The 27,667-nt window shown below is 42.2% G+C and overlaps 1 protein-coding gene across 1 annotated transcript in view; it reads left to right on the top strand.

Moving 5' to 3' along the window:
• CASK (calcium/calmodulin dependent serine protein kinase) overlaps positions 1-27,667 on the top strand; it is a 286,458-nt gene that overhangs the window by 202,862 nt on the left and 55,929 nt on the right. Inside the window, 6 exon segments of the mRNA XM_040423804.1 lie at positions 16,684-16,708; positions 16,711-16,790; positions 16,792-16,872; positions 18,000-18,078; positions 24,693-24,778; positions 26,700-26,768. Coding sequence (XP_040279738.1) covers positions 16,684-16,708; positions 16,711-16,790; positions 16,792-16,872; positions 18,000-18,078; positions 24,693-24,778; positions 26,700-26,768 — 420 coding nt within the window.

Raw genomic sequence — 27,667 nt, 5'->3', positions numbered from 1 at the left:
TTGTGAATCCTGCGCATGCGCCGGCCTCATTCACCGCGCGATCCCGTCTTTTTTGCGGACACAAGCGCAATCCTGTAACAGAATCGCGCATGCGCCGTACGCCCTGCCTGTCTGCTCTCCTGTCTGCTCTCCCGTGCGCGCGCTCCCCTATCTTCAGGCTCCAAGTGCCCCACGTGATCACTGTAGACTTGCCATCTGCGGCAAGTCTACTATGAGGAGGACGGCGCATGCGCAGGATTCACAAGCGCGGGTCCCGGCGACTGAGCCGGCTGTCAATTACAGAGCATAGAGGCGGGGTTAGGGCAGGGGAGGTACAGCCAGAGGTGAGGGAAGGGATACCCCCTTGACTTGTTGCGTGACTGTTGGAGCAGGAAATGTGAACTTTATAAGACGATTTTTTCAAGAATAAACATCGCAGGAAAGCGGCACTAACATGTATAAGAACACACTGAAGATGATCTATAAGGTACTGTTGCTAGTTTATAAAGTGAAAATGAGGTGAAAGGTTCGCTTTAAATGTAACCGATTTACCAAGAAGTGATATTGTGCTGTGTAATATAGAGATTGCACTGATTGCTATGGCTTGACGAAGGCTCCATTGAGAGAGCTGAAACGTTGCTGTCTGCACATGGGGGAATAAACATCATATTTTTTTTCACCATTATTCGTGTGCTGCCTTGGATTTTTCTACACGTATACCTTACTGGATCAAGTCCGTGATCTACCCAAGGAATTGCACCTCTGTTATTTGTGTGCTGCTCATCTTTTTTCATATATATATATATATATATATATATATATATATATATATCTATACACCTGCTGCTTTTGTATTCACACCTAGGGCATTGTGAATCCCTTCTACCACGTTTATTTATTCAGGTGTTAAATGTAACCGATTTACCAAGAAGTGATATTGTGCTGTGTAAGGCTACTTTCACACTAGCGTTCGGAGCGCATCCGTCTGATGTTTCATCAGACGGATCCGCTCCGATAATGCAGACGTTTGCATCCGTTCAGAACGGATCCGTCTGCATTATTACTTAGAAAATTTTCTAAGTCTGAAAGTAGCCTGAGCGGATCTGTTCAGACTTTACATTGAAAGTCAATGGGGAACGGATCCGCTTGAAGATTGAGCCATATAGTGTCATCTTCAAGCGGATCCGTCCCCATTGACTTACATTGTAAGTGTGGACGGATCCGCTCGCCTCCGCACGGCCAGGCGGACACCCGAACGCTGCAAGCAGCGTTCAGGTGTCCGCTCACTGAGCAGAGCGGAGGCTGAACGCTGGCAGGCGGATGCATTCTCAGTGGATCCGCCTCCACTGAGAATGCATTGGGGCCAGACGGATGCGTTCGGGGCCGCTCGTGAGCCCCTTCAAACTGTGCGCACGAGCGGACACCCGAACGCTAGTGTGAAAGTAGCCTAATATAGTATGTGTGCATATATGTATACATATTTAGCCTGCACATACAATGTTAGTATCACCAACACATCTCCTTTTTAAATGTTTTTAGAGGTTTGTGTGCATTACAGAAGCTTCTGCTGGGCAGAGGATGTCCCTGCTTTTCTGCTCGTACACCAGTTCCCTTATCTTCTACTGTACTATACAGCCTCCTCTGTCTGTCCTAGCACTGGGAGAGCTACTACTACTGTTAGCGGATGTTCTCTCGGAGCCGCAGAGCTAGGGCAGGCTGTACAGTGCAGCTAAATTTGAAGAACATGGCAGAAATTGGTGGCTCACTCAACGTCCACTAATAGAAGAGGTGCACTGCCCTATAGCACTCCCTGTTGCTGATGCAGTAAAATATGTAAATAGGGTCGGGCGTCACTCAGTATGGGGCAATCATATAGACAAGTGGAATAATGTCTGGAAATTATTTAATATATACCACATTTAAAATATTAACGACATGTTGTGCAAAATCATGAATCCTAAAAAGCAAAAGCAATACACATTAAATATCACGTGTCAAAAACTCCTCTAAAATAGCTAAAAAGTGATAGCACTGAGTCTCTGAGGCCTTAATGAGCCTAACTAATAACAAGTGTCCAACAATTTTTATTCAGAGGCATATTCGATAATCATCTGAAAATTTGTAATCATCCGAAAGCTTGTATAGTGACTATGCGTCCCACAATTAATAAAGAAATCGATAATACTTGTATAAATTTCGCAGAGTACTTTACCACTCCTATGATCGGTCCGCTTGTGCTCCAAAAGTTCTGCAATGTAGTGCTCTATTGTGAGCTGCAGCTGCAAGGTCTATATATGTAGATCCCCCCGTGTTCCTGGGTATTTGCTGCAGCAGTCTAGCCGCTTTGACCTTCCAGGACCTGTATGTGGCGTCCCACGTGGTTAGCTGGGCGGTCAGGTGACTTTCAATTCCAGGCGGGGTTTTCAAATTTCTTTAGCGTCCGATTGTGGAAATCAGTCTCTTTCCTTTATCGTCCCTCACTGTCTTTTACCATACGCGTTTTGGGGTAAAGGAGCCCCTTCCTCAGTGGTGTAGACAGTGATGACTAGATGTCCTTTTTATATTATCATTAATTGGTGAATTGCATGCTGGGACGGTGAGGGACTCAAAAGACCTGGATATGGATTTCAAACTTGCAACAGTTCGGCTATATGCTTGTGGAAAAACATATATGCGGTTTATATATTTCCGATATATCTTATATTAATGCCGAAAACGGCATGTTCGAATTTTTTCTTCTTCATTTTTTCGATACATCCTTTAAGCCTTTAAAGAAGCCTCGAAACTTATTTCTTTTCATCAGGACAGAGACTAATACATATTGCTATCTCATACATAGTGCTATCTAATAAATACACAATATATCCATAAATAATGTATTAAAATCTAAAAACCTTGTTGTAGCAAAAGAACACATCATTATAATGTAAAAAAAAACAAAAAAACGCACCTGCGGTTTTAGTGCGTTTTCGGTGCGTTTTTGCTAAAATGTTAAAAATAGAGTAAAAAATACACTCGGGGACTACCAGTGTTATCCTCAGGTGAAGTCTGTATATTCGTCCACATATGATGTTGTTACATAATGTTCTATATACGGCGAGATGTGGGTGTGATGTGTATGGGGGCGCGGGCCTACCAGGAAGGGGAGATCTGGGTGCTGATAGCAACAGCCTGACACAGATGTCTCATTCGTGATAGACCAACGCCCCTCTATAGAAACCCAAACAGTACCATGTCTGCATTCAGACCCCTCGGAATGAGGGAGTCGAATTTCAAAATCCTCTTTGATTCATTTCTAGACATTCGGAGGATGTGATTCCCTCCTCTCCATGGGTGTTCAACTCTCTCTAATGCCATGTATATAAGGCTAGATGGATAATCCCTATAATGTTTAGATAGGGAGTGCAGTTCGTATCCCTTTTTTATATTGTTAACGTGTTCTGATATCCTCTTTTTTTAATGTACGTTTTGTTCGTCCCTATGTATTGTTTACGACATGGGCATTCTATCAGATAAATCACGTTAGTTGAGTCGCATGTCAAGCCCTCTTTAATGTCCAGAGAAAATGAATTTTGAGTTGAGGTTGCCTTTAAAATTTTCTTAGAAAATGTAGTAATTCTACAATTAGAGCAACGTCCACATCTATGGAAGCCATTAAACGATAGCCAGTTCTGTTTTTGTATACCTCGATCTTTGTTCTTTATTGAGGGGGCTACCTTCAGACCCAAGTTAGGGGCCCTAGTATAAGTAATCTGGGGTGTGTTGGTAAGCATTGGTCCAATTATCTTGTCTCCAAGTAAATGATGCCAATATTTCCCAATGATCCTCTCCATGTTTTTTATATTGTGCATGAAATGGTAGGATCATTCTCAATGTCTCATCATTCACTTGTTTTTGCTTTTGCTTGGGGACAAAGAAATCGTCCCTTTTCATCATTTTAACTTCCCCCAGTGATTTTTCCAAATGATGAACTGGGTACTGTTTATCTATAAATTGTTGTTTTAGGGTCTCTGCTTCTATTTCGAATTGTTGGTCCTTAGTACAATTTCTCTTCAATCTTCTGAATTGACTTTTGGGAACATTAGTGAGCCACCTAGGCAAATGGCAGCTCGTGTACAGTATGTAGCTATTTTTACTCACCAATTTATGGTATGTACTACATATTCATTTATTTCCATCCACTTTGACATCAAGATCCCAAAATTTTATGTTTTTCGTGTCAATGGTGGAGGTGAATTTTAAATTCAAATTGTTTACATTCTAGAAATAAATCAAAGAGGATTTTCGAATTCGACTCCCTCATTCCGAGGGGTCTGAATGCAGACATGGAACTCTTTTTGGGTTTCTATAGAGGGGCGTTGGCCTATCAAGAACGAGACATCTGTGTCAGGCTGTTGCTATCAGCACCCAGATCTCCCCTTCCTGGTAGGCCCGCGCCCCCATATACATCACACCCACATCTCACCGTATATAGAATATTATGTAACAACATCATATGGGGATGAATATACAGACTTCACCTGATGATAACACTGGTAGTCCCCGAGTGTATTTTTTTACTCTACTCTATTTTTAATGTTTTTTAACATTTTAGCAAAAACGCACTGAAACCGCAGGTGCGTTTTTTTTTTTTTTTTTTTTTTTTTTACATTATAATGATCTTTTACTACAATAAGGTTTTTAGATTTTAATACATTGCTTATGGATATATTGTTTATTTATTAGATAGCACTATGTATGAGATAGCAATATGCATTAGTCTCTGTTCTGATGAAAAGAAATAAAGTTTCAAGGCTTTTTTAAAGGCTTAAAGGATGTATCGAAAAAATGAAGAAGATAAAATTCGAACATGCCGTTTTCGGCATTAATATAAGATAAGAAGGAAATATATCGGAAATATATAAACCGCATATATGTTTTTTCCACAAGCATATAGCCGAACTGTTGCAAGTTTGAAATCCATATCCAGGTCTTTTGAGTCCCTCACCGTCCCAGCATGCAATTCACCAATTAATGATGATATAAAAAGGACATCTAGTCATCACTGTCTACACCACTGAGGAAGGGGCTCCTTTACCCCAAAACGCGTATGGTAAAAGACAGTGAGGGACGATAAAGGAAAGAGACTGATTTCCACAATCGGACGCTAAAGAAATTTGAAAACCCCCCCTGGAATTGAAAGTCGCCCTGACCGCCCAGCTAACCACGTGGGACGCCACATACAGGTCCTGGAAGGTCAAAGCGGCTAGACTGCTGCAGCAAATACCCAGGAACACGGGGGATCTACATATATAGACCTGATTCACAGGTCCTTGCAGCTCACAATAGAGCACTACATTGCGGAACTTTTGGAGCACAAGCGGACCGATCATTGGAGTGGTAAAGTCATCTGCGAAATTTTTACAAGTATTATCAATTTATTTATTAATTGTGGGACGCATAGTCACTATACAAGTTTCCGGATGATTAAAAATTTTCGGATGATTATCGAATTTACTAATTTTCGGATGATTATCGAATATGCCTCTGAATGAAAATTGTTGAGGACACTTGTTATTAGTTAGGCTCATTAAGGCCTCAGAGACTCAGTGCTATCACTTTTTAGCTATTTTAGAGGAGTTTTTGACACGTGATATTTAATGTGTATTGCTTTTGTTTTTTATGATTCATGATTTTGCACAAAATGTTGTTAATATTTTAAATGTGGTATATGTTAAATAATTTCCAGACATTATTCCACTTGTCTATATGATTGCCCCATACTGAGTGACGCCCAACCCTATTTACAAATTTGAAGAACAACAGTTATGTGGCTGTTGGTCTTTAGGTAAAACGACCTCTGTATCTTCTCCAGAAGAAAAGACTAGGAACCCTTTTACTCCAATCAACACTGCTCATCCTGCTGTAACAGGAACTATCAGTTGCGGAGGGAAGTGGGCCAATGATAGGCCAAAAGTTCATGATGATATTTTTTTTCAACCCATGCCCCTATTCTGCCAGCTAACTTCTTTCTCTATTCAAGTAGGATGGTTTTAGTTCCTCGCTAGAACATTACAATACTCAAGTTTTATATTTCAAGGTATATTGGTAACATGGGAAGTATATAGACAGAATTAGTTTTAGAATTGAGTTCTTGATGGCTACCTTTTCATTATGCGGCTGGACTTTAATAACTGTGCATATCCCAATTTTTCATCAGCATCTGCTCATAGTTTATTTTAATGGGATCCTATGTAACATCTTCCATATACTTTATTTTTCTAAGACAGAAAGGCTCTTGGGTCAAGGTGGGAGAACGTTTGTCCATTGAGCTCAGCCCTCTAATTTGCTTTAGTAGTCATCCATTATTCATAGTGGTATTGATTGTAAGGGAAACAATGGTGAAGTATTTGCCAATTATGTCTTTTGAGCAGATTGTTCCTTCCATGTCTGAAGTACTAGATTCTCCTCTCCACACTCTTACTATGTATTATCGGATTCAGCATATCATTGTCTGCTTTTTATCATAGTGAGCCTTTTCCATTGTTTGTACAATATTCCATTTACAATCTATGTGATAATGACTTTTATTACACCATAGTTCTATTACTACAGGTTGTGTTTGATGTGTGTATTAGATTTTGCTCAGCTATATATTTTTCTTTTTCTACATCTTAAATAATGATTAAGTAGTTTGCATTCTAAAGGAAACGCATCACCTATAATTTTCTTTACAAAAAAAAAAAAAAAAAACACTTTTCCCTTTTTTAATCTGTTTTCATTTTCTGATTGTAGATTTTTATATTTTTTCCTAATCTATTTTCTGTACATGATTATGGGGCAGCCACTTTGCCTGAGCTGTTGTTAACACCAGAGGTGTACAAAGATCTCGTATGACCCCATAGCAAAACTTTGTATCACTCCCCACACCTAATTTTCCATTGTTTGAGCATCAATTGTTTCCCAGGCAAAGTGGAATTCAAAGCATGACTCCTCAGATTTCTGACACATTTACAATTTTTTTAAAGCTACATTTAAAATATAGGATAAACCAAACTCAGAATCGCCCTCTTTATCGGATTTCATCAGAAGAAGTGGAACATGTGCTTCCTATAAAAGGTGCTCATTTTGAACTCCATATGTCTAATGTATTTACACCAGACAACTGGTATATATATGAAAAATGGAGAAGGAGATCCAGCTTCCAAAAACTGGTATAAGGGTACTTTCACACTTGCGTTTTTCTTTTCCGGCATAGAGGTCCGTCACAGGGGCTCTATACCGGAAAAGAACTGATCAGTTTTATACCCACGCATTCTGAATGGAGAGTAATCCGTTCAGTTTGCATCAGGATGTCGTCAGTTCAGTCGTTTTGACTGATCAGGCAAAAGAGAAAACCGCAGCATGCTACGGTTTAGGGCTCTTTCACACCTGCGTTCTTTTCTTCCGGCATAGAGTTCCGTCGTCGGGGCTCTATGCCGGAAGAATCCTGATCAGGATTATCCCCATGCATTCTGAATCGCGTGAAATCCGTTCAGGATGCATCAGGATGTCTTCAGTTCCGGAATGGAACATTTTTTGGCCGGAGAAAATACCGCAGCATGCTGCGCTTTTTGCTCCGGCCAAAAATCCGGAACACTTGCCGCAAGGCCGGATCCGGAATTAATGCCCATTGGAAGGCATTGATCCGGATCCGGCCTTAAGCTAACGTCGTTTCGGCGCATTGCCGGAGCCGACATTTAGCTTTTTCTGAATGGTTACCATGGCTGCCGGGACGCTAAAGTCCTGGCAGCCATGGTAAAGTGTAGTGGGGAGCGGGGAGCAGTATACTTACCGTCCGTGCGGCTCCCCAGGCGCTCCAGAGTGACGTCGGGGCGCCCCAAGCGCATGGATCATGTGATCGCATTGGACACGTCATTCTGGAGCGCCCCGGGAGCCGCACGGACTGTAAGTATACCGCTCCCCCCGCTCCCCGCTCCTACTATGGCAACCAGGACTTTAATAGCGTCCTGGCTGCCATAGTAACACTGAAAGCATTTTGAAGACGGTTCGGTCTTCAAATGCTTTCAGTACACTTGCGTTTTTCCGGATCCGGAGTGTAATTCCGGCAAGTGGAGTACATGCCGGATCCGGACAACGCAAGTGTGAAAGAGCCCTTACTCTCCGGCGAAAAAAACTGAAGACTTGCCTGAATGCCGGATCCGGCAATTTTTCCCATAGGAATGTATTAGCGCCGGATCCGGCATTCAGAATACCGAAATGCCGGATCCGTCCTTCCTGCCTGCGCATGCGCAGACCGGTAAAAATGTGAAAAAATGTACAAGACGGATCCGTCTGTCCGCATGGCAAGCGGAGAGACTGATCCGGATCCGTCTCACAAATGCTTTCAGTCAGCGGCAGTGTGATCCGGCGGGCAGTTCCGTCGTCGGAACTGCCCGCCGGATCACACTGCCGCAAGTGTGAAAGTAGCCTAAATACATTTGATAAATCTCCCACCGTCAACACAGTATATATGACACTGCCAACCTGCACCCACCACTAAGGGTTACTCGGTGCATAGGAATGTATGGTTACCATTAAAGGGGTTGCCTGGTTTCCGATATTGGAGACCTATCCTCAGTATAAGGCTGCTATGACGCTGTGCTCTTCGTGACGCCGCCGCTGTGCAGTAATACACTCGTATAGATCATACGAGTGTATTACTGTACAGCGGCAGTGGCACTAAGCGCACAGCGTCATAGCAGCCAATGACGCCGTGCACTCAGCAGGATGGCAGGCTGGGTTTTCACCGACCGTGGTCCATGAAAATCCACGTATGTATGAATGAGGCCGAATTCATCAATATCGGAGGGGGTCCGACTCCCTGCACCCCCGCCGATCAGCTGTTTGAGAAGGCATCAGCGCTGTCAGAAGTGCCGGGAGTCAGACCCCACCAACTGATTTTGACTACCTATCCTGAGTACAGGACATCGATATCAGAAACCGGACAACCCCTTTAATATCTATAAATTTTATTGCACTGCTGAAAATGCAGTGAATCTGTCAGGAGCAGAAGAAGCAGTTCTGTGGTGGCTCTCCTCCACTGGTCGCATAGCTCTGCTCCATGGTAGTTATTTCGCTGGTTAACAGCATTTAGACATATACTTTACAATAGCCACATTGACCACTGGTACAATAGACGGGAGATGTTCATTGCTTTGTATGGGACTTTTTTAGACGTGCTTTCTGATGTGCAGAGGTGACTGTACAGGGATGGAGTAGATAAGCTGTAATATCGCCTATTGCGAATGGTGGATGGAATGGAGCTCACAATCTTTACCCTTTCACGCATTTTGATTTACAGGTACATCATTGCGTGCTAGGGGATGTATGGAGCGAGCCTCTGCCGTGAGCCCGTGCCATACGCGCGATCTGCCCGCTGTATGATACATTGTAATAAATCACAGCAAGATCTTGTTTTCATCAATCAGAGGTGTTATTTATTTTAAACACTAAGTATGACATGCGGCCATAGACTGCGTGTAAACGTTTTCGGCAAAAATGCCTTCGTCAGACACTATAAAAAATATAGATATTGTTATATATATATATATATAGATAGATAGATAGATAGATAGATAGATAGATAGAGATATATATATATATATATAGATATAGATATATATCCTTCTAGAATACAATACTGGAGCCTTCTAGAAAATACTGACAGTGATATATGTACATATTCAGCTAGAAAAGGGCATCAATTGAAATATATTGCATTACAGGTATACTTGTTACAATCTGTCATATCCGTTCACTACGGTAAGTTCTAACCATGGGAGAATGAGTGGCCCATACCTATTGTGATTTTTGTTGATGTTTGGGGCAGCAGCACATACCCATTGAGAATACCTGTATCTTTGCCTAATCATCGGATCTTATCAGAATAAGGTTATATTCACCTCACCTATGTCTCCCTTCTTTTTGCTTAACCAATCTCCAACATACAAGTGGACCCGTAGTGAACAGATATGACAGCTTGTAACAAGTATACCTGTAATGCATATATATTTCAATTGATGCCCTTTTCTAGCTGAATATGTAAATATATCACGGTCAGTATTATTTTCTAGAAGGCTCCATGACTACAGATTGTGGCCCTGTCCGCGTATCTCTTTAAAGATCTGGATGCAGAGGTCCATCCTCTATTATATTTAGATATTTGTAAATCAACCTTTTGGATTTATATACAAAACGATATGCATATACGTATATATATCTGACAATATCTATATTTCTTAGTGTCTGACAAAGACATTTTTGCCGAAAACGTTTTCACGCACTCTATGGCCACATGTCATACTTAGTGTTTAAAATAAATAACACCTCTGATTGATGAAAACAAGATCTTGCTGTGATTTATTACAAAGTATTATTAGGGTGGGAACCCTATCTGCAGCAAAATCAAGCAGTGTGGAAACAATCTTATTTGCAAGGCTGTATGATACAGCCAGCATCCGGCCGCAATGACAGAAAGCGGCGATCGCACCGCCCCTGCCATTTAAACCCCTCAGGTGCAGTGATCAAGGCTGATCGCAGCACCTGTGAAGTGATGCGGCTCCATCTTCCTTCCAATCATAGCCCCCGCAGTGAAATCGCAGGGCTCTGATCGTTGCCATGGCAGCATGGATGCTGCTGAAGCAATCCAGGCCTGCCATGGCTTTCTCATACTGAGCTATGCACGAGGCATAGCGCAGAATGGAGTGTGTAAAAGTCCTATTCACCGTAATAATTCACATTATACACTGCTCGTTTCCATCGTTACCACCATCTGCAGTCCATCAGCAGTGGCCGTGCTTGCACACTATAGTAAAATGTGCTGCTCCCTCTGGTGGCCAGGACTGTGGGAACGCACATAGGCTGGTGCTTTTTCCTATAATTTGCAAGCACGGCCACCGATGATGAATTGCAAGGTTGTTGTAACCATAGAAACGGGCAGTGTATAATGTGATGGGGGCAATATGGACAATTACAACACATTAGTAAGTGCCTGGTATTCACTTTCTCTACATGATGAAGAATAATTGTTGAATTGAGACGTCCTCTTTAAGTTTCATATTTTCCAAAAAAGGAGTCTGACAGCACCCTAAAATACCCCTTACAACAGTTTTCATCTGGCAGCGTGATCCAGACTCATAAGAGAATCCCTATGGTAAATGTGACCCACAGTCAGATGAGGCAACTCAGCATGGCTACACACAGAAAATCAGGTATGCAGAGTTATTAAGCAGAAACATGCACAGTCCTTACTGCTGACTATATACACTGCCTGTCCAAAAAAATGATTCTCTATGGGGTTAAGTCTGGACACTGTGGTGGCCAATCCATGTGTGAAAATGATGTCTCATGCTCCCTGATCCACTCTTTCACAATTTGAGCCCGATGAATCCTGGGATTGTCATCTTGGAATATGCCCGTGCCATCAGGGAAGAAAAAATCCATTGATGGAAATAACCTGGTCATTCAGTATGTTCAGGTAGTCAGCGGACCTCATTCTTGGAGCACATACTGTTGGCTGACCTAGACCTGACCCACTGCAGCAACCCCAGATCATAGCACTGCCCCCACAGCCTTGTACAGTAGGCACTAGGCATGATGGGTGCATCACTTCATCTGCCTCTCTTCTTACCCTGATGCGCCCATCACTCTGGAACAGGGTAAATCTGGACTCATCAGACCACATGACCTTCTTCATTGCTCCAGAGTCCAATCTTTATGCTCCCTAGCAAATTTAAGCTTTTTTTTTCGGGTTTGCCCTCACTGATTAGTGGTTTTCTTACGGCTACACAGCTGTTCAGTCCCAATCCCTTGAGTTCCCTTCTCATTGTGACGTATAGAAATGCTCTTACTTTCACTATTAAACATAGCCCTGAGTTCTACTGTTTTTCTTCAATTTGATTTCACCAAACATTTTAAGTGATCGCCGATCACTATCATTCAGGATTTTTTTTCCCGACACATTTTTCCTAGAATACGATGGGTCTCCACTATCCTTCCAGTTTTTAATAATGCGTTGGACAGTTCTTAACCCAATTTTAGTAGTTTCTGCAATCTCCTTAGATGTTTTCCTCTGCTTAATGCATGCCAATGATTTGACCCTTCTCAAACAGATTAACATCTTTTCCACGGACCACGAGATGTGTCTTTCGACGTGGTTGGTTTGGGGTTAAATAACTTATTGTCAGCTGAAAGATAATCGCCCATGCAGTAATTATCCAATAGGAGGCTTATGCCTATTTGCTTAGTTAATCCAGGTGGCGACTTTTTTTTTGGACGGCAGTGTATATTATGCAGACCAACTAATTTGTGTGGGGGTATTTGTCCGGCCGCCCTCTTGCCATGTTTGCCATGCTGCAGCTGCATCTCCTTCCTGTCCCCGTTATAGTTAATGGGGCCGGGGCAGACCTCCGGTAGCACACCTGTGCAAGCGTTAGTACGGATCCAGCAGGCTGTTCCCCGGCCGAAACAGCCTGTCGGACTATCCTAACGCTAGTGTGAAACTTGGTGAGAAGGGTGTATGAGGGGCGCACACAGCATGGCTCCCGAGCTGCAGCCACCAAGAGTCAGCCCCACTCTGCACAAATATAGAGCAAACATGAACCTGTACAGAACTGATAGACCAGGAAAATTACCCAAAATACACGTCTCTAATATACATTCACCATGCATTTTTAGAAGATTCTTAATGCTACAGCACCCCTTTTAAAGGGGTTGTCCTTGCTTTGGGCCTCATGCACAATCTGTCTGATCATTCATTTCTACGGTCCACAAAAAAAAAGGACCGCACACGGATGTCATCAGTGTGCTGTCCTTATCCGTGTGTCCGTTCCACAAAAAGACAGAATGTCCTATTCTTGGCTGCAAAATTTGACCACAAAATGAATAGAGCCTAAAAAGTGTGGCCTTATCCTCAGTATAGACCATCACTAGCTGATCATCTGGATTCAGACCCCCTGCATCCCAACAGTCAGCTTTTTGGGTGTAGGTCTGTCTAACAAAGTCCGCGCGCTGATTACACAATTTCTTCAACTGTATTATGGACAGAGCTAGTCACTGCAAGGGTAGGCCATCACTTAACCACCTCCCGTCACACTAACGCCGATAGGCATCAGGACGGTGGTGCTCTCAGGTCTCTGACGCCAATAGGCGTCATCTCGTGAGACCCGAGATTTCCTGTGAACACGCGCTCACAGGATCGCGAAGTAAACAAGTTGATCTACAGCCTGCCAGTGGCGATCATTTTTATCAGAAAGGTATATTAGACGCTGTTTTGTTAACAGCGTCTGATTATACCTGCTACCTGGTCCTCTGGTGGTCCCTTTTGCTTGGATCGACCACCAGAGGACACAGGCAGCTCTGTATGTAGCACCACACTACACTTCACCTCCCCCCCTTCCCCGGTCACTTATTAACCCCTGATCACCCCATATAGACTCCCTGATCACCCCCCTGTCATTGATCACCCCCTGTAAGGCTCCATTCAGACGTCCGTATGTGTTTTGCGGATCCACTGATCTGCAAACACGGACACCGGCAATGTGCTTTCCGCATTTTGCGGATCCGCACATTGCCAGAACTATATAGAAAATGCCTTTTCTTGTCCGCAATTGCGGACAAGAATAGGACATGTTCTATATTTTTGCGGAACGGAAGTGCGGACCCGGAATTGCGGATCTGCACTTCCGGGTCCGAGCGGGACAAAGTCTGTCCCCATAGAAATGAATGGGTCCGCAATTCCGTTCCGCAAAATACGGAACAGAATTGCGGATGTGTGAATGGGGCCTAAGGGTCCCTTATCACCGCCAGTTAGCTACTTGTTAGATAGTTAGCGCCCAGCACACCGCACAGGCAGTCGCTGATTAGCATCATCGCTGTCGCTAATCAGCACTAGTACTATATAGTATCTGTAAGTGATCAAGACTGATCGCAATCAGATCTATATCAGTACATTAGGGTCACCTTAGGCTCTACAAAAAACGCAGTGTTCGCCCGATCAGGCCTGATCTTGTGCGCACACTTGCGTTCAGTCCGCCCCACCGCAGTGACAGAATGTTTTTTTTTTTTTGATCACTGCAAAAACACAGTAAAATTGCTGCGGCGCTACAAAGATCACTTTTGAGCTTTTTGGATCTTTTTTTAGCGATCGCAGCTTTTTTTTTTGCACATTTTTTGGCAGAGATTTTTTCATCCACATTGATCGTTCATTTTTTCTTTCAGCCCAGAGGTTGAACGAAAAAAAAAAAATCCCATTACCCGTATGCTCAATATAAGGCCTCATGCACACGACCGTGCCGTTTTTTGCAGTCCGCAAACCACGGATCTGCAAAAAATGGAAGGCGCCGTGTGACTTCCGCAATTTGCGGAACGGAACAGGCGCCGGCAATATAAATGCCTATTCTTGTCCGCAAAGCGCGGACAAGAATAGGACATGTATATTTTTTTTGCGGAGCCACGGATGCGGACAACACACGGAGTGCTGTCCGCATCTTTTGCGGCCCCATTGAAGTTAATGGGTCCGCATCCGAGCCGCCGTTTTGGCGGCTCGGATGCGGACCCAAACAACGGTCGTGTGCATGAGGCCTAAGGAGAATAGCAGAAACTCCTAATGCTGGCCATACATGTAATGATTGCGGAGACCCTCAAATGCCAGGGCAGTACAAACACCCCACAAATGACCCCATTTTTGGAAAGAAGACACCCCAAGGTATTCGCTGAGGGGGCATATTGAGTCATGAAAGATTGAACTTTTTGTCACAAGTTAGCGGAAAGGGAGACTTTGTGAGAAAAAACAAAAAAAAAATCTAATTCCGCTAACTTGTGCCAAAAAAAAAAAATCTTCTATGAACTCGCCATGCCCCTCACGGAATACCTTGGGGTGTCTTCTTTCCCAAATGGGGTCACTTGTGGGGTATTTATACTGCCCTGGCATTTTAGGGGCCCTAAAGGCGTGAGCAGTAGTTTGGAATCCAAATGCGTAAAAATGCCCTGTGAAATCCTAAAGGTACTCATTGGAATTTGGGCCCCTTTGTGCACCTAGGCTGCAAAAAAAAGTCTCACACATGTGGTATCGCCGTACTCAGAAGAAGTAGGGCAATGTGTTTTGGGTGTATTTTTACATGTACCCCATACTGTGTGTGAGAAATATCTCTGTAAATGACAACTTTTTAATCTTTTTTTATACAAAGTTGTCAATTTACAGAGATATTTCTCTCACCCAGCATGGGTATATGTAAAAATACACCCCAAAGCACATTGCCCCTACTTCTGAGTACGGCGATACCACGTTTGACACTTTTTTGCAGCCTAGGTGCGTAAAGGGGCCGAAAGTCCAACGAGTACCTTTAGGCTTTACAGGGTTGCTCACAATTTAGCCCCGCCCAAAATGCTAGAACAGTAAACACACCCCACAAATGACCCCATTTTCGGAAAGTAGACACCCCAAGGTATTTACTGAGGGGCATAGTGAGTCCATGGGAGATTTTTTTATTTTTTTTTGCCAGAAGTTAGCAGAAATGGAAACTTTATTTATTTATTTCCTCCGAAAGTGTCATTTTCCGCTAATTTGTGAAAAAAAATTAAATCCTACATGAACTCGCCATGCCCCTCTGCGAATACTTTGGGGTGTCTTCTTTCTAAAATGGAGTCATTTGGGGGCTATTTATACAATCCTGGCATTCTAGCACCTCAAGAAACATGACAGGTGCTCAGTCAGAGCTGCTTCAAAATGCGGAAATGTACCATAGTTTGTAAACGCTATAACTTTTGCGTAAACCAATAAATATACACTTATTGGATTTTTTTCTAATCAAAGACATGTAGCACAATAAATTCTAAATCAAACTTGTATAGAAATGTAATTATATTTGAACAATTTTTCCAGAAAAGTTAGAAATACACTTTTTTTGAGAAAATTGCGGTGTATTTTGATTATCAGAAAAACGAAAAATCTCAGCAGCAATCAAATACCACCAAAAGAAAGCTCTATTTGTGAGAAGAAAAGAAGGTAAAATTCATTTGGGTGCCAAGTGCATGACCGAGCAATAAACCGTTAAAGTTGTGAAGTGCCGATTTGTAAAAAAAAAAAAAAGGGCCTGGTCAGGGGGGTATAAACCTGTGGTCCTAAAGTGGTTAATAAAAGCTGGCCAACTCAATATCCTTTTTTTATCTTCTATTTTGCCAGCATTTTGGCTACAAAGGCTAGTATATTCCTTTATTTCATGATCAGTAGGGGATCTACCTCTGGGAACCCCACTGATCATGAATTTTATGGCGTATCCTAGCACCAATGCTTGTACTTTATAAGAAAAGAAACCCCCTAAGTGTTTCATATATTAATATTCAGAGTTTCACTGAAACAGAAAACTTTTTAGGATATTGATAAGAACAATTTTGTTGTTTGTCGACGGATTTGAGTAGGATTGTCACAGTATTCACCAAATTGTATTTTTCATACATCTGACCCCATGTATGCTGCGTCCTCGCTCCCTCTGTACCAGTTTGTCACTCTAGTTCATTTATGTTCATTGTGTTTGTAATAAATGCTTTATATACAGCACCCTGGAATCAGTAGTGATGATAACTCTTCACAATATATGTAATAAACCAATGTCATCTTTAGACTTGTTATATGCACAGACATACAAGTGACATTGAAGAAAATGTTTCTGTCCACTTCTTTTTCAGGCCTTACTACAAACTCATGATGTGGTAGCCATGAAGTTTACAGTGACGACGCACTAAGAGTTTACACCACCTCCAACATCTCCTATTTAAACGGAGATTCTCCAGAAAGGCGTGAACGGTGATATGGACATGGAAAACGTTACACGGGTCCGTTTAGTACAGTTCCAGAAGAATACAGATGAGCCAATGGTAAGATGTTGCGTAATCCACATTTCCTGCTGAATACATAACTAATGTCTGTATTTCATTCAGCAATACTACAGGCGATTGTCAGGAAGGAAGCATGCCTTCCCGGCAATTGCCTGCTCACTGGTGGAGGAAACCACTGCTGTCACATGCAGCTATCTCCTCCACAGCATTGCTCTATAGTTGTTTGCTGGCAGCAGATTGTGATTAGACAGCACATTCTGCTGCCGGCAAATTGTGATCTTTAGGCATGCTTAAAGATCATGATTGCCCGATGAATGAGCATTTGCTCGTCCATCGGGTAATTGGCAGCAGTATTAGATTGCCAGATGGCCGCTGATCGGTGGGTGTGCTGGGTGTCAGACCCCCGCCAATCTGATACTGATGACCTGAAAGCCTGGAAAATCCCTTTAACTGGCATCTGGCAGACTGTCTGCCAGTGTAAAGCAGCCCTAACAAACTGAATGGTAACACAGAGTTGCCAGTTTATTCACAAGTTTCTGGGAGGAATAACAAAGAAACCGCACAATTCAGAGATCTAAGAAAATGTGTTCCAGAGTTGTTATTTTAAGGGGAATATGCAAGTATTTACTAAAACGTGTCGGAATTGGCGACAGGTCATTTTTTAGTCCTTGCAAAGTATTAGTGTCTGTCCATATGCTTTGTGATAAAAACAAAATGAATTTTCAATTCTCCCTTTCCATTTCCTGTGGCTTAAAGAGGTTCTCTGGGATTTACATATTGATGATCTATCCTTGATATGAGATTGGCGGGGGTCCAATTCCCGGGACCCCTGCTGATCAGCTGTATGAAGAGAGTTTAGTCTCTCCCTAGTCCGTGTGACATCACGTTCATCAGTCAAATGGCCTAGGCACAGCTCAGCCCCATTCAAGTCAATGGGGCTAACCTGCAATACCAAGCACTGGTGCTATACAATGTACTGCGCCGTGCTTGGTAAGCTACACGGAGACCGCGGTGCTCACAGGAGTGCTGCGGCCTCCTCAAACAGCTGATCAGTGGGGGTGCTAGGAGTCTTAATGATAGGTCATCAAATTGTAAATCCTGGAGAACCCTTATAAACATTCTTTGCTATGGTTTCTGTGAATCCTAAAAAAATGTGTTTTCTATAGGGTATAACTCTAAAGATGAATGAGCTGAACCACTGCATTGTTGCCAGAATTATGCATGGAGGAATGATTCACAGGCAAGGTACAGTAACTAACTTCCAGGCTCGATCATGTAATTGCTGCTGTGCGGTTCACTGGTAGCTTGCCGATTCATGCAAGAATTTCTTTTACTGTACTGTTATGAATGAGTTATGAAGAGAATGCTGGAAGAAGGCATCTGAATCAGCCATACCTCTGGTGCTCAATTAGTTGCATCAGAACTGCTGACAGCTTCTCATGTCTTAGCGCAAACAGGAAACAGAGCAGGAAAAGAGGTTTGCTTGCTGTTTCATATGTTTTGAAAGCTGCTATTTTGACTGTTATGTATGTGTATTGAGTACTTGTTAGTGGCTTTTTACACAGGCCTATCATCAGGAACCTAATCATTGCCCCTTGTAAACATGCTGCTGACCCGACAGATGAGCGGTATGTACTAAAAAAGGCACAGTTGAAAAACGCTGAATCATCGCGCCGTAAACAAAGCAATTACACATCTCTAGTGTTGATCGAGCACCAAAGTGCTCGGGTGCTCTGGCCGAACACATCAGTATGCTTGTGTGTTCTACAGTGGAAGTCAATGGGAGAACCCCAGGCACCCCCTGCTTGGAAGAGAAGAGGGTGTCTGGCTCATAAAAAAAGGTTAGAAATTGATGGAAACCCCATAAAAATGGTTTGGAAACAGCATTAAGAGGATAGCTGGATGCATCTTAGACTACTATTATGTACGACATACAATAGATAACCACACAAAGTCTATATGCCAAAAGCCAGGTATGTGCAAGCTATTCATCTATCCATGAGATAGATAACAGCCAGCATACCTAACTGACTTGTGCACTATGAGATATTCCAAACCAGCTCTCATCTGACTGAGAACCAGTAAACCTCAAAGTTGTTTTGCATCTGTTGGATGGCTTGGGTGGACCTGCACACCTAGATAAATATCTTTAGGACGACAAAAAGTTTTCTGATTGTCCTAACATAATATTCAATAACCTTTCTATACAGTTTTGTCATGTAAAAACTAATTTGCATAGAAAAATGGGCATATGTGAAAGACCTGCAAATGAGCAGAATCTGCCTTGTTTTTCAGCTGTCATAAGACTATGAAAACCAATAGATGGTGCTATTGAGTTATGAACAGCACCATCTATTGGTTTCACAGTCTTATGACAAGAGTAGACTAATAGTTTTGTCAGAAAACGATGAAACCAATAGATGGGGCTGTTCATGACTCAATAGCAACATCTATTGGTTTCATAGTCTTCTGACAAGAATATTAGACTGAGTCTTCTGACAAGCTTATTAGTATAGCCTTTTTGCATGGAAAATTCACAATAAAAATTCGCCATTAGAATATTCGCGATCTACACTGAGTTATTACCCAGCTTTCCCAGTGTCAGATATTATCACTGAGTTATTACCCAACTTTTCCATTGTCAGATTTTATCACTGAGTTATTACCCAGCTTTCCCAGTGTCGGATATCCTAGTGTAGATCGCGAATATTCTAATCGCTAATTTTTATTGCGAATTTTCCATGCAAAAGGCTACGCTAATGAGCTTGTCATAAGACTCAGTCTAATTTTCTTGTCAGAAGACTATGAAACCAATAGATGGTGCTATTTCGTTAACAGCTCCATCTATTGGTTTCATAGTCTTCTGACAAAACTATTAGTCTACTCTTGTCATAAGACTGTGAAACCAATAGATGGTGCTGTTCATAACTCAATAGCACCATCTATTGATTTTCATAGTCTTATGACAGCTGATAAAACAAGGCAGATTCTGCTCATTTGCAGGTCTTTCCCATATGCCCATTTTTATGCAAATGAGTTTTTACATGACAAAACTGTATAGGAAGGTTATTGAATCTTATGTTAGGACAATCAGAAAACTTTGTCGCCCTAATGATATTGATCTAGGTGTGCAGGTCCACCCAAGCCATCCAACAGATGCAAAATAACTTTCCTCTTAATGCTGTTTTCAAACCATTTTGATGGGGTTTCCATCAATTTTTTACCTTTTTTTGTGTGAACCAGACACCCTTTTCTCTTCCAAGCAGGGGGTGCCTGAGGTTCTTCCATTGTATTAAATTGTACTCGAGCACCTGAAGTATTCAGATCTGCCGAGCATAGCGATGCTCGAGCCGAACAGGTATTTGGCCGAGCATGCTCGCTCAACACTACATATGACTTTTTCACCACCATATTTGGCTGCGTGACTGCTGCTTTCCCGTTGTGTAAAATGCACATAGGTAAACTTTGGCTTTTTTAAATCTCGAATTGTTCTAGTTTGTAGTGGCCCATTGTCTTTCATATGTTTTCTTGTTTTGTACCCTACTTGAAAGAGTAAATTAAAGGGGTTTTCTGAGATTTTTATGCTGATGACCTATCTTTTGTCATGAGAAATAGCGTTATGTAGCTGACTGACATTAGCGATGTGCTAATGTCAGCAGTACATAACAGTATGCTTTATAACTCCCTGCCTGCCGCTGTTCTCTTAAAATAAAGACTCTTAAAATATGCTAATGAGCCTCTAGGTACTATTAGGGCGTTGCTTCAGCACCTAGAGGCTCGGTCTATGCACCATTTGGCACGCCCAGGTCCAGTTGATTGACTTTCGAGTTCTCTTCATGTTTCCGTAAATCCCGCACCGTCCCATTTAGTATTCGGCGCAGTGAGTGAAGGAAGCGCACCTGCTGCCGGCTTCCTCACTGTGCCGAAGGAAGCTGGCAGCAGGATCTTGTCCTTCACTCACTGCGCCTAATACTAAACGACGCCGCAGGCGCTGGATTTACGGAAACATGAAGAGAACTCGAAAGTCAATTAACTCGACCTGTGTGTGCCAAAGGGTGCATAGACCGAACCTCTAGGTGCTGAAGCAACGCCCTAATAGCACCTAGAGGCTCATTAGCATATTTTAAAAGTCTTTATTTTAAGAGAACGGCGGCAGGCAGGGAGTTATAAAGCATACGGTTATGTACTGCTGACATTAGCACATTGGTAATGTCAGTCAGCTACATAATGTTAGTTCTCATGACAGAAACCCTTTAAAGGGAACCTGTCAGCAGATTTGTACCTATGAAGCTGGCTGACATGTTGCATGTGCGCTTGGCAGCTGAAGACATCGGTGTTAATCCCATGTTCATATGTGCCTGCATTGCTGAGAAAAATGATGTTTTAATATATTCAAATGAGCCTCTAGGTGTAATGCCAACGCCCCTGTTGCTCCTAGAGGCTCTGCTCTCTCTACAACTGATACAACCTCTCCACTTTGATTGACAGGGCCAGATGTGAAGACTTTTTTACTTCCTGGTCCTGTTAATCAAAGTGGAGAGTGCATAACCGTTGCAGAGAGAGCAAAGGCTCTAGGTGTAATGGCAACACCCCCGTTGCTCCTAGAGGCTTATTTACATATATTAAAGGGGTTTAATAAAGTAAACAGGTAACTGCACCTGCTCACCACTGCAGCAGCCTTCTCTTCAAACAGCTGATCGGCCGGGATTCCGTAAGTCGATTCCCCCTTCCCCCCGCTGATCTGATATTGATGACCTATTCTGAGGATAGGTTATCAATAGTAAAAGGTGGACAGCCCCTTTTAAAACACAATTTTTCTTAGCAATATTAGCAAATATGGGACACCCAGATGCTTGCATGCAGCTGCCAAGCACACAAGCAAAAGGTCAGGCAGTTTCATAGGTATAAATACCCTTTATATAGCTAGACCAAATTGCCCTTCAGGGCCCTGGAAAAGCTGGGTGACAACTGTCAGCTGCAATGGCGACCTCAGATTTTGTTAACCTGATACAATATGATAGATTCACACAGTGTATCAGGGCAGCATTGTGTATATTTTATATAACCAGTATGCCCCCATCACCAACGTGCAGAGATTGTTACCCAGCTTTCCCAGACTACAGAATGCCAGATCAGCCTATTTATGAATTAGTGAATCCCCGATTTTGTTGAATACCTGGCTGGGTTTGCTTGCCAGGAGCCTGGAAAAGCTGAGTAAGGATCCCAGTGACCAATCCTCCATGCTATAGCTTAGCTAGACAGTCATTTGGGGTCCCAGGGAAGCTGGGTAACAATGATGATGCCTGTAAAGCACTGCAGAATGTTAGCACTATATAAGTAAGTAAAATAAATTATATGGACCTGTAGCAGGGACTGCTAAATTAGTCTACCTAAATAAATCATTCTATATCCTCCCAAATAATGCCATAGCTCGGCAGATTTGCCTTTCAATGTCCTGAGAAAGCTGTGTTACTTGCACAGTGTAAGACTAACATTATATGGAGAGTGTGTACAACTCCACAAGACTTGTAATTCAGGTCTCCAACACTGAGAAATCTCTTCTGGCTGTATAGACAGAGTTGACATTCAGGCACCTGGCAAAGCTGGGTAGTACTTTCTGTAATGCTCTGGTACGGTCTAGTATCCCTGCTCACATACAGGGGGAGGTTTTGTAAAAAGCTGCTTAAGTTTTGCAGCTTCCAGCTCTTTCACGTCCTGAGTGTTACATGTGAATTGTCTTGCGGATGTTTCATACAGCAGACACCAGCGACTAATATCTGCAGTCGATGGTATTGCCGACTGTGGACATTTAACACCTCAGATGCCATGGTAAATGTGACCATTGTGTCTGAGAGGGCTAAAACCCAGAAGCGTGTGCTTCTGGGTAAGAAATGGGTCCCCCAGCAGAGATTGGGGAAGTCGTTCATACATAGTAATGAGCCTGAGCTTGTACTAGGCATTCAGGCTCATTACTTGTATATTACAGTTCAGGCAAATAGGTGTCTTATAGTGATTTCTATATAGATCTATATATATATCATGGACATCACTGCAAGCAAAAACGCGCATACCACAAAAAAATGACAGTTTTACCGCATATTGATCGGCATAAAAAAAAACTGACAGAATCAGAACAGTTAGTTGTTGTTTTTTTTTGTTTTTTTTTTCTAATTCTACCCATTTGGATTTTTTTTAAATATTTTTTTTGCTTCCCACTACATTGTATTCAATATTAAATGGTGGCATTAGAAAGTACAACTTGTCCGGCAAAAAACAAGCCCTCATACGGCTATGTTAAGGCTCCCAGAAGTCAGGGAGCGAAAAATGAAAACGCAAAAATGGGAAATCGATGAAAATAAACTTCTCCCTGGATAACCCATTTAACCTTACTAGCCTTCAGATTTACTGACCGCCTCAGAGGCTAAACCCTAAGGCCTCTTTCACACGAGCGTGTCCGGATAAGGTCCGGATGTGTTGCGGCAAACCCGCGCAAGTAGGTACCCAATTGCAGTCAGTTTTGACTGCAATTGCATTCCGTTCAGTTTTTATCGCGCGGGTGCAATGTAAATAATTTAACTCCCCTTAATCCACTTGTTCGCGCAACCGGCATCTCTTCTGTCTTCTTCTTTGAGGAATAGGACCTTTGATGACGTCACTGCGCTCATCACATGGTCCATCACATGATCTTTTACCATGGTGATGGATCATGTGACGGACCATGTGATGAATTGCAGTGACTTCATCAAAGGTCCTTTTACTCACAGATGAAGACAGAAGAGATGCCGGCTGCGCAAACAAGTGGATTAAGGGGAGTTAAATTATTTAAAAAAAATTAACCCCTCCAGCCTTATTGAACTAAGCATTCTGTATTCAGAATGCTATTATTTTCCCTTATAACCATGTTATAAGGGAAAATAATAAAGATCGGGTCTCCATCCCGATAGTCTCCTAGCAACCGTGCGTGAAAATCGCACCGCAGCCACACTTGCTTGCGGATGCTTGCGATTTTCACACAGCCCCATTCACTTCTATGGGGCCTGCGTTGCGTGAAAAACGCACAAAATAGAGCATGCTGCGATTGTCATGCAACGCACAAGTGATGCGTGAAAATCACCGCTCATGTGCACAGCCCCATAGATATGAATGGTTCCGGATTCAGTGCGGGTGCAATGCGTTCACTTCACGCATTGCACCCGCGCGGAAAACTCGCCCGTGTGAAAGGGGCCTAAGGCCCCTTTCCGCGTGGGTGCAGTGCGTGATGTGAATGCATAGCACCCGCACTGAATTCTGACCCATTCTTTTCAGTGGGTCTGTGTACATGAGCGTTTTTTTTTTTTTTTACACATCACTTCTGGGTTGTGTGAAAAACGCAGCATGTTCTATATTCAGCGTTTTTCACGCAGCCTTGGCCCAATAGACGTGAATGGGGCTTCAGTGAAAAATGCATCGTATCTGCAAACAAGTGCGGATGCAATGCGTTTTTCACTGATGGTTGCTAGGAGATGTTTGTAAACCTTCAGTTTTTTTTATACTGCGCGTGAAAAACACATTGCACTCGCGCGGAAAAAACTGAACAACTGAATGCAATTGCAGACAAAACTGTCTGAACTTGCTTGCAAAATGGTGCGATTTTCACTGAACGCATCCGGACCTAATCCGTCACACTCGTGTGAAAGGGGCCTAAGGAACCTTGCACTTTGTCCTCTAGCATGTCCTGCACTGTACCTTTATTGGTTTGGGAATTAGAGTTGTTTGCTTTACTATACCGTATCTCTTTTATGTGGTGAATCTGGTGATAGTGAAATGCCTTTGAACTAGGATCATTTGTCAGTTTGTTTGTTTTTTTTTCATTTTTCCAGGTACCCTCCATGTAGGCGACGAAATACGGGAAATAAATGGAATTAGCGTAGCAAACCAGACGGTGGAACAACTTCAAAAGATGCTGGTTAGTGGTTTTTACATTTTTATATAAGTAAAATTAAGTGTATGTAGTAAAGTATTATTTGTTGTAGCTTTCTTGAAGGGGGGGGTGGGGGGAACATATTGGAGACACACATTTTCTTTCTCCAGCTAAATGCTATTACAATTACTGTGTATTGGGGCCTCCTGACTCCTCCTCAACAGCAGATGTCAGGGAAGAAATATTGGATTTCAGCATGTCCGATCCTTACTCCCTTGTCCCTAATGAGAACACGTCTTTGCTCGATGAAGCGTGCATGTGTATGGGGGAGATGGCTAACGGGTATCTGTTTTTCCTCTTCGTGTTATTTCTTGGGGACAGTAAAAGTTAAATCCACGGCACTCCAAAAGTTGATGCAAGATAAATGTCATTTAATTCTTAATAAACAGAATGCTGTTTGGTATACATCCAGTGCAAATTAATTTACATATAGTATTTATGCCATATCAGATAGAAAATATCCCGAACGTTTCGGTCTGTGCGACCTTCTTCAGCGGGGTCTAAAGAGATATATAACATGCATATAATGTAGTCATACAGGTTTCTGAGTATAATAGACATGCTGTTCTAAATCAAGAAAGAATGTGAAAAGCAGCGTTTTACAGTTATAAGTCCTAATGGTGAATCTAAAGGGATAGGGGGTGAAAAAGCACACAGGGTGAGGGTTAAAAAGCGAGAACCACAGTTTACATAGGAGTCAGAGATACAATTTCGATATAGGTGATGATTCTAAAGGTTAGACTGGCTTATAAGTAAGTGTTCTCTATGTTGCAATCGCTCTATATCGGAGTTAAAGGCAGTGTCACGTTATCAAGACCAGAGTTTTACACGCTAGTCTTAGTCTCTGTTCAGTGGCAAATACAAAGGCAAAACCAAAAGTGGCCCACATGCCAAAACTAAAGTTAGTACATACCATACATATTGTGGCAAAAATGAGGGGGCCAACTATAAGAAAGTAAGAGTACCAGCGCCTAAACCAAAACACAAGACCTACAAAAATTGGAGCTCACAAAGTACCAGTACAAAAATATTTTATTGAAGTCACTAAAATACATATATAAAAGACGTTGTCACTTTTTAAAAAGAAGGTAGCAGAGAAAAACACCATCCTAGTGGGACACAGGCTACATATTTTTATTATGGTGTATAAGCTTGTTGTCAAACATATTAAATAGGGATAAGTCTCATATGTTACATCAATATGCACGTAAAAAACAGGAACCTGCAAAATATTCACAACAGTAATACAGAATCACAGTATCAGGCAATGTGCTGCCCATAAACCAAGGACAGCAATGTAAAAACTGCCCTGGAAACGAAAACCCCAAAGAACCTGATAAGAGGAGACTTACCCAAGAGTTCAGTGTACCCAAACCACGATGGCGCTACCCCAACGCGCGTTTCGGCGTGCCTTCGTCAGGGGGTAGGTAAGGGGGTAAGTGTCACGTTATCAAGACCAGAGTTTTACACGCTAGTCTTAGTCTCTGTCCAGTGGCATCAGATGCCCCACAATTATTAAGAGCACCATGCCTCTTAATAGTTGTCGCATCTGTGTAGGTCCGTGCGCCAAAGCAGAGATAAACACCAGCAAGGAGCTGAAGTAGATCTCCGCTATAATCTATGCCACTTCCCTGGCTTAAACTATAATCAATGTGACGGGCAGCGTACTCTGGCCACTCACCACTTTTAAATGTGGTAAGCAGTTAGTAAAAACCTCCCAAAAGTCGCAAAATGTTGCTCAGCAACTGTGTGTGCCATAGTTTGCAACTTCTTAGTGTCAGTTTTCTGGCGCAGATAAGCTAATTTTCCCCCTTAATGTGTTCACTGCACAGTGCTTTTAATATGTTATGTGTAATGTTAATGATTGCTGCATCTGTAAATCCATATATAATATATTTCCTTCCAGAGAGAAATGAGGGGCAGTATCACATTCAAGATTGTTCCAAGTTACCGAACTCAGTCTTCTTCCTGTGAGGTAATCCCATGATGTATAACCGTAAATTCTCCTGTTTTCCTGGTGCTAACCACCTGCTGATGGCTGACTGTTATCTGCTTTTTGGGAAGCTGTCTCTGCCTGTGCTCATAGACCATGCACACCAATTTTACAACAAAGATAACGGAACAGAACCGTGTCTTTTATGCCTTATAATGCTAATGCTATACATAGATTTGATTTTCCATGGAAAAAGGTTGCAGTATTGAATATCTCTTATCAAACGCTATATTACAATTATTAATTCAGTCTAACTGATCATGACTTGGTGTAGAAATTAGATGCCATCCAACGTCTGCGTATTTGTGACATAGTGTAAGAATCTATAGTATATAGTACAAATAGAAACATTATGGGACGTATATTTTAGAAACCTTATGGGACGTATATTTTACGCCATAACTCTTTGGGATGTTACTCCATCCATTTGGTTTCGGAGGCAATTTTTGTTTGATTTCATTTTACTCATTTTTGGCTAAAAATCATATCAATTGGCCTTTATTAATAATATTGAGCCGTTCTGCCACAAAGGATTAACGTGTTTTTTTTCTAGCTGTGTGACTGGTACTTTCACTTTGCACCTGTCATGTAATAAACCTTATCTCTAAACTACTAAGAGCGCATAAATACTTATTTAAGCCACATTCTTATCAGTAAGATGAGAACTGAGCTATAAAGAATGTTTATAACGTCAGATATAAGGAGCCGTTAGCTCCCCAAATGACGGAAAAGACAGAAAATCCACAGGCTGCTGCTATTACAGCATCCCGGCTATGTACACAAAATAGGATTTCATATTTTTAATAAAGACCAATTGAAAAAATGATTTTAGGTAAAAATAAGTACAATGCAATAAAAAAAAAAAATGCCCCCAAAGGTGT

This window comes from Bufo bufo, chromosome 3 (genome assembly GCF_905171765.1).
Source record: "Bufo bufo chromosome 3, aBufBuf1.1, whole genome shotgun sequence".
NCBI lineage: Eukaryota > Metazoa > Chordata > Amphibia > Anura > Bufonidae > Bufo > Bufo bufo.
The sequence above is the reverse complement of the archived record's forward strand: the minus strand, read 5'-3'. Positions and strand labels throughout refer to the sequence as shown.